General features: G+C 40.7%; 1 protein-coding gene across 1 annotated transcript; it reads left to right on the top strand.

Moving 5' to 3' along the window:
* The first annotated feature begins 710 nt into the window (after positions 1-710).
* On the top strand, positions 711-9,588 carry LOC109036530 (uncharacterized). Its single transcript, XM_072301543.1, has 4 exons — positions 711-930; positions 5,623-5,719; positions 7,010-7,208; positions 8,139-9,588. The coding sequence occupies exons 1-4, from the start codon at positions 872-874 to the stop codon at positions 8,894-8,896; spliced, it is 1,113 nt and encodes a 370-aa protein (XP_072157644.1). The 5' UTR covers positions 711-871; the 3' UTR covers positions 8,897-9,588.
* Positions 9,589-12,718: the final 3,130 nt, after the last annotated feature.

The following is a 12,718-nucleotide window of genomic DNA, read 5'->3' as shown; positions in this document are numbered from 1 at the left end:
TTGAAATTTAAGTCTTTCAGTTGATGCCACAAATGAACAAAATAATTGAGGGGCTGGGAGGACAAGGCGCATAAGTGGAGTTTATCCTATTTCGAGAGATACGCGTTTGAAGTTTCGAAATTACATGGATACTTATGGCAAAACGAAAGTTCAAACTGACTTTTTGATGCTTAACAACTGGAATTTGGGAGCGAATTTTTCACAGAGTATGAGTTAAGACTAGTTTTACTTGAAATCATTAATTTGTCAATTTTTTAAAAAAAAAACTGAACAGCAGCCTGATTGTTGAAATTTATGTCGGCACGACAAGAATCGAAAATCGATATATTACACAGCGCAGATAGGGCTATGTCTTGTCTTATCGCGCCGACAAAGCCAGTTAAAGTTTCAACAATCAGGCTGCTGATGCGTCTTGTCCACCGAGCCCCTCAATTAAGGGAAGGCCAAATTAAGAGGTCCATGCGTCATAATCCAGATATCCCAGGTGCATTGATCACGTAAAGGAAAAAACCAGGGAAGAGTTTCGATTTTTTTTGGCGGTTTTCAATACCTAGGGATGAGTCAAACGGGAAAGTGCTCCTAGCGTGTCGCTTAATGAAAAATCATATTGCACCAGTGCACCATGCATCAGCATGCTGTTGACTGGTGGATAAATCACGCAATGTCAATGTCAATGTTCCATCTCGTATAAATGAGATGCGGAGGCACATAACGACCATTGCCGTTGCAAAACGGCGACCATCCGCCGTTCTCAGTTTCCGGTACGATTTTGTTCGTGAAAGTTTTTAGTTCGGGCCATTTTGTGCCCGCATTAGATTTCTCGGCGTCCCTTTGACGCCTTTCAACATCTGAGAGGCCGCCAGCTTGAATCATGTTGTCGATGAAAAGCTGTCCTTTTGCCGTGACTCTATTGCTCATTGTGCTTATCAGGTAAAATCTTCATCCTTGCAATTCGTAAAACGATGAAAGAAAACCAAGTTCTAAGTACCTATTTCTTATGATGATGTTGATAATGTCCGTTCAGAGGAGGAAGAAAAATTGTTGACTTTAAAATAGAAAATTTTATAAAAGACTTTCTTTTGTTAACTTTAAACCTTTATGCCGAAATTTGAAAAATATTCACGACCATGATTTCTTTATTTTCTGTGTATAATTAGGTTTGCCTTATTGATCCATATTTCCATTTATCGATAAATCCTATTACTTGTCTTTTCAAAACTCTTCTCTAGCATTCATTATGAGTGTCATCTTTAGTCAAAATTAAAGGAAAAAAATTTCAGCAAAAAGTCTGAATGATTGAATTTTCTTACGTGATGGATTAAGTTTCTAAAGGTTTTGGGTAAAAATGCATATTATTTTGCTCATTCACACAAATGTGACAAGGTGGGAAATGGTGCTCGGTCCACACCATTTTGCGGGAAAATTTCGTTTTGTGCGCACTATGCACTACGCACTTCGTTTGTGTACACAAATGTGACTGTGAACAGAGAAAAGGAATTTTCTAATACAATATTCCCGAAAAACTAAAAATGTAGCTATTGGCACCACCACTAGGAGAAATATTTCATAAGAATGATCGCAAAACAGCGGGAAAATAGCACAATAAAACTGAAGGTGTAATAAGTTCAATATGCATTTTTAAAAATGCAGTTTTAAAGTTAAGTTATTAAATGTTTTAAGCTGTTTTACGCTCGGAACGCTTAGTTAGTTATCAGATTGAAGTGAATTTTTTTGCCCTCCTCTGATCCAAAATTGAAATATACCGTTTGACAATTTGGGATAATAGAGCGTTTTCAGAAACTAAAACTCCAGTTGTTGACCCCACATTATTAAAATTGCCTTCCGAAATATTTGCCGCTGTGCGGTAGAGGCTCGTACGAATGGATATCCACAAAAAAGGGGTATCATGGGGCCATAACTGCCCCAGTCCCAGAATCGCAAGATGTTCTGATGTTTTGAAGTTGACGACGTTTACTTAATTTCAGCAAATTTTGAGTTATAGAGTACATTCACAGATAGGTCCAAACTTTAATCCGAACGCCGAGCCGGGCGACGAAAACACGAGTTTTTTCAGTGTTACTCCCAATATGTTATGCTTGGCGCGAGTGACAGTTGATATGGTTTGCTTATATTCCTGAAGACCATTTGGGACGTAAAATATGTCGACTACTGTCTCCTTTGAGCTCAAAGATGACTAACTCTTACTCATACTCAGAGTGTTTTCATAAATGTATCTGTCAAAACTGTAGCGTCTAGAAATGAGGACCAAACAAAACACCGGAATTTTTCAGTAAATTACAGTTATGATGACGGATATTTTTCAGAAACATTTGAATTTTTGTAAAAATATTATTTTTGGTTTTTAACGGGGATCGGAGTTGAGATTAAAGGCCGAAATCGGTGAAATTTCTTGTTTTTTCGTCTTCAACTTCAAAGCTGAATCCCAGACTTAAAGGTCGCAGTTGATGTTCCTTAGATATGTGTATGCTGCTAAGGGATACTTGCTACTCCTTCGATAAAATAGGACCCTTTGCTCCTTCAAGAATCGGAGTGTGAAGACTTTGAAAATACGAACTTTACACGATTTCGGGCTCGGTCTGATAATTTTGGGCCTCCGAAAACTAAGCGCATTGTCAATTTAAAAAATGTCCGAAAAATATGCATCGTACATAAAAGTATTAAGAAGTAGAGTACACAGTTAAAAATGACTGTGTTTAGTGTTACTCTGTGTTACTTTTTTTGGTGTCAAATCAACCCAAAGATCTTGGTTGCTCAACACAATTTTGTGCTAAATTGATGCAAACCGTAGGTTACTCTAAGACATCGGGGCATAAAGGTAGTGTCCTACGTAACTTATGCACTCATGTTTTTCTCCCCTTCAGTGGCGTGGCGTGCTTCACGATCTATCGATATTTCCCTAATTGAAGCTGTGGTAAATATTCGATTATTAAGGTGTTCGCTGCGAACACCCTGTTTATCGATACTTTTCCATAGGTTTAAGTGACCGATCAATCGATATATCGCAAAGCACGCCACGCCACCGCTCCCCTTACTCAGAGTTTGCGACTTACTAGTGGGTGATAACGCATTGAATTACTATCATTACGTTACAGGCTTGATCTTGGCGGTTAGTGCGTAATTTTTAACTACGTCGTAGAATCAACACAAAAATTTGGTCTATTTGACACAGAGGAAGTGATACATAAAAATTTCACCAATATCTTTAGTTTCCTCATGTTTTACTTCGCATGCATATATTAACACAAGATTTTAATTTCTTTATCTCACTGTGTATATTCCCAGGCCCTGGTTTAGCTATTTGTATCTATAGACGCCAATTTGACCAATAAATTAGTAAGAAGAAAGATTCATTCGAAAAGTGTTCGTATTTGTGTTTTACCATGGGCCTAAAGGAGCCCATTGCTCAGCTTCACATATTTGACGTTTTCAGTGCGGTTTTCAACAAAATATCCAATGCACATCGAACGTCTCCTGTGGACTCAGCGTATAATTTGTAGTAGATCATTGAAAGAACACAAATTTTCGCCGATTTTGGCCCTCGGACCCAAGTTAGAGCTTTTAAATTGACGTTGACATGACTGAGTATAGCTTTATCTCAAATATTTCTGAGAAACACAAATAGTTAACTACAAAATATCGGAAAATCTCGCCGTGATAGGACGCATGACTACCAAAGCCAATTAAGTCCAACCATCAGGATTCGATTAGCTTGCTGGGTGTTTCACTCCTCACGTCAGCTTGACACCTAAAAAATTCGAGGGTATGGCGCTTGGAGCGTGATTTCTATCACGCTCATGACAAGCCGCAGTTAGTCAACACTTTTAATTGCGAACGCCTCGGACGCAGATCTTTGAAAACAGATGGCTCCGTTCAAAGAAATCTGGGTTAATTGGATGGATCGCGTGGAGAAAATCCTTGTGATGATGGAAAGAAGTCTGAGTGACGCAAAATTGCGACAGGAAAGAGTAGGCGATTTATTCGTGAGATAGCCTGTGTCAGGTGCTTTCACTGGAATAAGGGGAAAACGTGCATTTTTTCCGGTGAAATTGACGCTGAAAACCTGACGCTCAACCCGTCAAATCAAAAGCAGGCACGCAAATCAGGAAGGAAAATTCTTAAAAAAATAGAAATCCGGAGTTATTTTGAGCGAGTGAATCACACTATCAGTTATTCCTGCGTCATGCGATGTTCCGACCGCATTCAGCATGGAGAGCAAGCTAAATGAATTGAAATTATGTTACAGAGGATATTGAATTCCTATGTTTTCATTAGAATGTTAACAAATCCTGAACAGTCTGGGTTACACGGGATCACTTTTGTATTTTAAAGGCAGAAATGATGCGTTTGAAGAATTTAAACAGAAATGCAGGTTCTCAACACAATACCTTTGTGAAGTGTAATACAAAGTTGTGTGCATGCTAAAGTGCTCCTTTTTTGGAAAGGTTATTACTTCCTTCGAATCTATATCTCAAACAAAACTTTATGATAAGACAATCCTCCAATGAAAGTTTCAGCTTGAGTTCAAAAGTTCGTTTTGGCAATACAGAGGTGCAAAGTTTAAATAAGTATTTTTTACTGTTAAAAGAGATCTGCTTTCAAAGTCGTTTGATTAAAAAGAACAACTTTAATCAATCTTTGTTTTACTTCCTGGCGCAAAATTTTATCAGTTGATGTTACTTGGGTGTAAAGATTTTTGTTGACACTACGATCTAGTAATCAATCATAATATGCAGCTTTACATACAGCGTTATATACATAAATCCTTTCCTATTCTTTCCCTTCAGTTTTTATCGAATAATTTCATCTTGTCACACAATCGCACCAGCGCGCCACACTGCTGCGTGCACTGTGCACTGCCGCTATAGAGTACATAGAGTCGTAATGTAAATGGGAGAACTGGCGCCATGTTCTGCTCGACGAGTTCCGAGCCCGGTGTGCGCCGAGTTCGGGTCACTTTTTCGATACATGTTCGATTAAAAATGGCGGTGTGGAATACGTGGTGATTCCTATCTTCTTTGTTTACATCGGATGACCAGGTACCCGTGCAGCGTGCACAGCAAACAATCGATCATGTATCGAAAAAGTGACCCGGCGTCACACAGGAGTCTCGGAATTCGGTTCCTGGAAAATGCTTAAAAGTGGCGCCCGCTCACCCACTTACATTACGACTCTATGTACTCTATGACTGCCGCATGGACTGGAGTGAGTAAAACGCCTTCCATTTATTCACATGCAACACGCGCGTCCATAGAGTACGAATAGTTGTATCATAAGGCGTTATTATCAACATCATAGGATGCGTTGCCTCTGTTGGTTGAGGTATTAACATGAGTAGTGAGAAAAATATTTGACTCAGGTGGCGTTTAAAAAACTTAAATAAAAACAAGCCGGAAAACTTAAAACTGGAAGGTTGAACATGCAGGTAACTCGTGAGAGAAAGTTGGATTCTATCAAACCCTTTTCTAGTTGATGGATGTTACATTTTTTTTTAAGTTTCCGATGAACGCCACATAATTTAAGCGGCCTCCAAATGAAACATACAATGTCAATAGTGTGCCTACTATAGTGACTTATGTAAACGGACTCCTCATCTTGTTTCAGTTCTTGCAAAGGAGATCAGTTTGCTGACGAGGTGCTTGCGGCGCACAACCATTACAGGGCTGCGCACGGTGTACCTCCTCTCACCCTCGATGAAGACGTAAGTCAACCAATTGCGGCGTGTGCTTTGCGATATATCGATTGATCTGGCATTCAAACCCATGAGAAAGGATCGATAAACAGGGTGTTCGCTACGAACACCTTTATAATCGATTCTTTATCATAGCTTCAAATGGGGAAATATCGATAATTGATCATTCACGCCTTGCTGGTGAAATTAAGAAAACTCCGCTCGATGTAACGGCTCCATATCGTGGTGCCACAATCAAAATTTTTGTTTACATCCACGTTAGATTGTGACGCATTGCGCAAAAACTCATATTTTCATTTTATACATATCTTTTCCCATCAATTTAAATGAGAATAATCCATGCAGAGTGTGCAAACATTTCAAAATCATGAATTGAGAAACGTTGACTCCGCGAGTTTAAATATTCGAGCCATACGTAGCGCGGAGCGACATGCGCACTGGCTCCTACAAACCTAACATGGATACTTCATTGCGCAATGCGTGAAGTATCCCTGTTAGGTTTGTAGGCGCCAATGCGCATGTCACGCTGATCGCCCTCGCCCGCCATGGCGCGGCGCTTCAAGCAACTACTTCACAACAGAGGTGTTGCACAATACCGCGTGGACGTGAACTACCAGAAAAACAGGTGCGCAGACGTAAAATCGTTGACGAAATGTCCTATAATCAACTAAATGAGATGTTGACTAATTTTCTGTGATGTTATTTATTGAAAAACAATTAAGTATGCAATAAAAAAACTTGAAATTCGGTGAGTTTATTCCTCATAATCTACGGTAAATCCACAGATGATTTAAATGCATTAATCAGTTTATGTCTAGTCTATCTCTATATGTGGTCAAACTCTCCATGCACAGATAGGGAGAAAATAGCGGCAAGGTTGCCACTTGGTTTTGGGACTACAGAGTTATTGAACCACGGTAACTCAGCTAATGTATTTTTCCCCTAGCTGTGCACGGAGAGTTCGACTATAGATATAAAAGTGAACTCTCAACGCAGTGTGTAATATCCCCTCCATTGCGGCCAAAATTGGACGTATTTATGCTAAAAGGAACTATACGCATAGGGTTTGTGTTTAACATAGTTCCTTTTAGCATAAATACATCCAATTTTGAAAGCTTTATTTGAGCTTGGGAGTTAATCTGACAGCAAACCAGTTCCTTTATCGTGTTTCTTGAAAAAGTTTACGTAAGAATGAATTAATTAAAACGCAAATCTCTGACACTTACAAGAACTCCATTACCTCGTTGGGATTTGACACCTCCAGTTATTTGTATTTGTTGTTTTGTTATTCTTTTATAGCTGAACGCTCTAGCTCAAGATTGGGCAGTCCATTTAACACAATTAGGACACATGGAACATCGAGACAGTGAATACGGCGAGAACGTATATTACTTTTGGTCCTCAGACCCAGATTACCCCGTCTCAGGAAACGATCCGGTCGATTCATGGTACAATGAGGTTAAGCAGTATACCTACGGCACCGAAGGCTCCGGGACTGGTAATATGTCTGCTTCTTGAAAATTGATATCCAAAAAGAAAATTAATATAACATGCAATGTAAATAGATTTTTGATATCAAAGTAGCTATTAAAAACGACAGGTAGAATAATTTTGCTTGATGATTAACCGCCTATTTATGATACGAACATGAAACGGAATGTTGTGTCAAAAGACGTAAGAGTTCTATCGTTGCACGTATGCGAATTTTTTTACGGCCAGAAGAAAGATGAAAAATTACACCCTCCCCCCTTAAAATCATGGAAAAAAATAGAAAATTAAATTAGTAGTTCAAATTCAAATTTCATAATTTCTGGGCGTTTTAAGATTTTGAATAAAAACTTACTGGTTTTCAAAGAGAGTATATCATGAGCGGTGTTCTAACTTTATTTCTAATGCTTTTTTGTAAACCTAGAAGAGGGCCTAAATTTTAATAGCCAATACTCGACAGTCGCATCGATGTCAAATTTTGATCGTGAAAACAGAGCCTGTATCATGAAAAGTGAGGTACACCTGCGAGCTAAACGCGCGTCTTGAGCGGCTAGTAGGCCTTCGGCCGTATTCGGCAATCTCCGTAACCAATCAGGTTGCAACGACTCGCCGCCCGTAACTCGCTCGAAGTAGGATTGGATCCTCCTTTTCAAGGCGGATAAAGAATGGTGGTCGCATTTCGATTTTGGCTGACATCTTGAAGCGTTGTGACGTCAGGAGGGTACGGGTTTTGCCGTGCAATCCGAGGTTGAGTCGGCCCCCCCGGTCTCGGCCAGCCCATGTACCCGATACCGTGTGACGTCTAGAGAGTACGAAATGCGACCACCATTCTTTATCCGCCTTGCTCCTTTTTGCGTCTAGACGCGCGTTTAGCACGTAGGTGTATTTGGCGGTCGAGTGACCTATTACAAGTTGACATCGTTCTTTGCACTTTCTTCAGGGCACTTCACGCAGGTGGTTTGGAAGGACTCACAAAGACTCGGAGTCGGAATCGCCAAGAGTAACGGACACGTCTACGTGGTGTGCAACTACGACCCTGCCGGGAACGTGGGCGGCATGTACGCCGAGAACGTTCTTCAACCCAACGGACCGGTTCAACCATTAGGCGGCGGCAAGAAAGGTCGCGGAGGTCGTCCAGGCTCCGGAGGCGGAAGCTTCAGTGGCGGCTTCCAGTCGTTCGGACCTTTCGGATTCAAGTCTGGATCCTTCGGGCCGGGGTCCGAGTCGCCACTCTCGTCGTTCGGGCCGGGGATGATGAAACTGGGGTCATTCGGGGGAGACTCCGCCCCCACTTCGCCGTTCGGGAGAAAATCATCCTTCGGAGGAAATTCTGGCTCTAGTTCACCCTTCGGAGGGAGTTCCGGTTCTGGGTCTCCGCAGTCTAGACCTGGCAGTCCCCGGACCATGAGGTTCACGTCGGGTCCGATCCAGATCTCGGGAGGTTCAGGGATGCCCAGCCAGTTGGCTTCGCTCTTGGGCGGTCTTTCCATGCCTGGAGGTGGGTCGATGGGCCGTATGCCGGGATCCCCCATGACGATGCCAGGGTCGCCGGGACGTGCCTCGCCGATGCAGATGCAGAGACAGCCCCAGGTCAAGCTCCAGCGCATGCCCAGTCTGAGGTTCAGCTCCCCGCCGGGCGGTCTTGGGGGCGCCAGGAGCCTTGGGGGCTCCCCTTTCCCGGCCTTCTCTGGATTTTAATTCAGGACCACGTTAATTGGACTACATTTTGAAATTTGGAACGATAAATTCTAGCCCGGTTTAAAAACGACGTATGTGCCATTAGTTTCCCTAGGCACAAAAGTGTTTTTCCAGAGGAGCCAGAATTTATAGTTCCAAATTGCAAAATGCAGTCTAGGACTATGTTTTGCAATTGGATTACATTTTGCAATTTGGAACTATAAATTCTAGCCAGGTTTAAAAACGACGTATTTGCCATTACTTTCCCTATGCACATACTTGTTTCTTCAGATGAGACAGAATGTATAGCTCCAAATTGCAAAATTCAGTCCAATTGACAATGATAAATGCACCGTAACGTTTATCTGCTCTCATAAATAGGATTCACCGATTGGATTACATTTTGCGAGAAGGAACCAGTATTTCTGGCCCATTTCAGAAGCAACATACATGCCATTGGCTTCCCTATGCAGATATGCGCTTCTATGAAAGGGTCAGAGATAGTGGTTCCTCATTGCAAACTCTAATCCGATTGATTCCACCCGTTTTCAAAATATCTTGTGCACCGCTTGGACCTATTATACACGCTACTAGCCGTGATGGGTGCGCTAAGTGCGCCCCAAACAGCTATTACACACAAAACTTCTAATTAATCACATTAAAATGTAAATGTTTTTTTCAAGGTCAGAATAAATGTTCGCCCTAAATTCCTATTTTCGTTCGCATAAAATGTTGTGTTTACCTAAATACATTCAGAATGGAACAGCCACGCTGCATCGCGTTATATGGGTCAAAATAAGACTTTTTGTCTTTCAAAAGGTTTTTTCCCCCAAAATGATTTCAGTCAGATCAAGCCCTATCTAAAATGTTCAGGGAACTTGAGACGTCGATTTTTTTAAGCCAGAGATTGATTTAGCACCAAAAATCAAGGAGAGGTAGCCATTTTCAACGAGTTTCGGTTTATAACCTTCGCCAAAATTCAGAAAGAAACATAATTGACCCAAACATGTGAGGAAGGGTATAGCTCTGAGGTAGGGCATTTCTGGGATTTTTTTGATGAAAGAAGTATTAATATGGCCGTGACACATATATGCACGAAAAAGTAGCGTGAACACTGAACATTCTGGACTAGACTCTCTTCGGGTGTTCGACAAATTGCATATATTAAAATTTGAAGGGGTTTTAAACCCGTGCTCTCTATCCACATAAGTCGTCGTCAATTTCGTGCGCAAACATTTCTATTCCGAGCAATTGAACTCTCTTTCCGTCATTAAGATCCATGTAATTTCGAAACTTCAAACACGTATTTCTAGAAATATAGGAATAACTGAACTTATGTGCCTTGTCCTCCAATGCCCTCGAATGTTCTCACTTCAAAATCTTACCCAGGATGACTACCATAACTGAAAGTTAGGGAATTAAATCCGAAACGAGGTATTACAAAGTATTTCGAACACATAGATCAAGTAGAAGCTAGACGATACAAATGGCGATATTTGTATTTTTGTCATTTTAAAAATATTAATTCTGAACACTTTATAACTTTGTGTAGGAGTTGAAATCCAGACTTCCTGCTACATTATTCGTTTTCCTCGTGAAATGTTCGAGGCGAATTTATGTTGTGTAAATCTTCACTTTGAATCGCATTTTGCAGAAGGGACCCAACGCGATTGCAGCAACCATGTATCTTAATCTATAGGTATGAAAATACACAAAATAGCAAACGATTTTGTTTTTCTGCCAAAAAATTGTTCATTTACGGAAAAATGACCGTGTGAACTGTATTAATTTACGTAAATATAGTATTCTTTTAGAGCGAAGAGGAATATGCCTGATTTTGAATGCGATCTCGCCGATTACCTTTTGCTGGCGAGGCGTGAATTGTGATGTATCGATTGTTCTGCCATTTAATCCTATGGTAAAGAATCGATTATCAAGGCGTTCGCTGCGAAAACCCTGTTTATCGATCCTTTACCATAGGTTTAAATGGCATAATAATCGATATATCGCAAAGCACGCCATGCCACTGACTTTCAGTCAATGACGTTCTTAGTCCTCCTCAAAAATTTCCGCCTGGTCCCCAAAACGAACTTCAATTAATCGATCATGAGTTTAGTTGGAATCAATTTTGCAACAAGGAATACCACTATCTCTGGCTCTTCCATAAAAGCACATCTCTCCACGGGAACCAATGGCATATACGAGGGCTGTCCCAAAAGAAACCGGACTTTTGTCATAGAGGGCGAACCGAGCGTCGTAATGAAGTTTTCTTGGGCTTGTTTGAAAGCTGATAAGCTACTGAAGATGCTTGTTTTTACAGAATGCAAAAATTCGTCTTGGTAAGGAAACTACACGCTTTGGAATAAAGGAAAGTCAAACTCGAGTTGCGATTTTTGTCTTTATGTCAAGAAAAATTTAGATACAACTTAAAAAGAAACCCAGGTTTTAAGTTAAAAACTTCGTTGCTCTCTTATTCAAATGCTTAAGTATAAGGAAATTAAAATTTTAAGCAGCTTACCATGTCATCACCTATCCCCTTCAAAATACTCGCCAGCTTTGTCGATGCATTTTTGCCACCGTTTCTTCAATTGGGAGAAACACTGTTGGAAATCCTCAGGTTTGAATGATCGCAATTTCTTCAAGGTGTTCTCTTGAATTTCCGGAATGGTTTGAAAACGTCGACCTTTCAAGGTAGATTTAAGTCGTGGAAATAAGGAAAATCACACGGAGCCAGGTCAGGTGAATAAGGGGGATGAGTGAGGACACTCATGGCATTCTTCGCACAAAATTCGCGAATTTGGAGGGATGCATGGGCAGGTGCATTATCGTGATGCAGAAACCCCAAAACTCCCCAAAGCTCTCCCCAAAGCTCGGGCCTATTTTTCTGCGGACATTTTCGCGTAATCATCTCAGAACACCATAGGAATATTCGCGATTGACAGTTTGTCCTTTCGGTAAATTCAAGAGAACACCTTGAAGGAATTGCGATCATTCAAACCTGAGGATTTCCAACAGTGTTTCTCCCAATTGAAGAAACGGTGGCAAAAATGCATCGACAAAGCTGGCGAGTATTTTGAAGGGGATAGGTGATGACATGGTAAGCTGCTTAAAATTTTAATTTCCTTATACTTAAGCATTTGAATAAGAGAGCAACGAAGTTTTTAACTTAAAACCTGGGTTTCTTTTTAAGTTGTATCTAAATTTTTCTTGACATAAAGACAAAAATCGCAACTCGAGTTTGACTTTCCTTTATTCCAAAGCGTGTAGTTTCCTTACCAAGACGAATTTTTGCATTCTGTAAAAACAAGCATCTTTAGTAGCTTATCAGCTTTCAAACAAGCCCAAGAAAACTTCATTACGACGCTCAGTTCGCCTTCTATGACAAAAGTCCGGTTTCTTTTGGGACAGCCCTCGTATGGGCTGCGTTAAGCAGAAAGGAACCAAGTCACATCAGTAATTGCCAAACTCAATCGGAGAATTTAATTCTTTATATGAAAACGGCTGTGCGGATTGTTGTGCAGATTTCAGTGAATTTTCTACATAGTGCAAAGCAAATTCCATGAAATTTTCAAAGGAATGCGCACAAACGTTCTCTCGTAAAAAATTAAATTGCCCAGGGAAATTTGGCAATAGCTGATGTGGCTTGGTTCCTTTCTGTTTAACGCGGTCCATATGTTGTTCCTAAAATGAGTCAGAAATAACGGTTCCTTATTGCAAAACGCAGTCCAGTTTTTCTGAGGAAATTTAAATGTCAAATTTGAGTCAGAACCTTCGGGGGGGGGGGGGGAGAGAAGGAGGTCAGCTTTATCAGTTTTAAAATGCGAAAAAAAAGGAAAATAGAAC

The sequence above is a fragment of the Bemisia tabaci genome, chromosome 6 (assembly GCF_918797505.1).
Source record: "Bemisia tabaci chromosome 6, PGI_BMITA_v3".
NCBI lineage: Eukaryota > Metazoa > Arthropoda > Insecta > Hemiptera > Aleyrodidae > Bemisia > Bemisia tabaci.
Note: the sequence above shows the minus strand (reverse complement) of the source record. Positions and strands in the feature narration are given on the sequence as shown.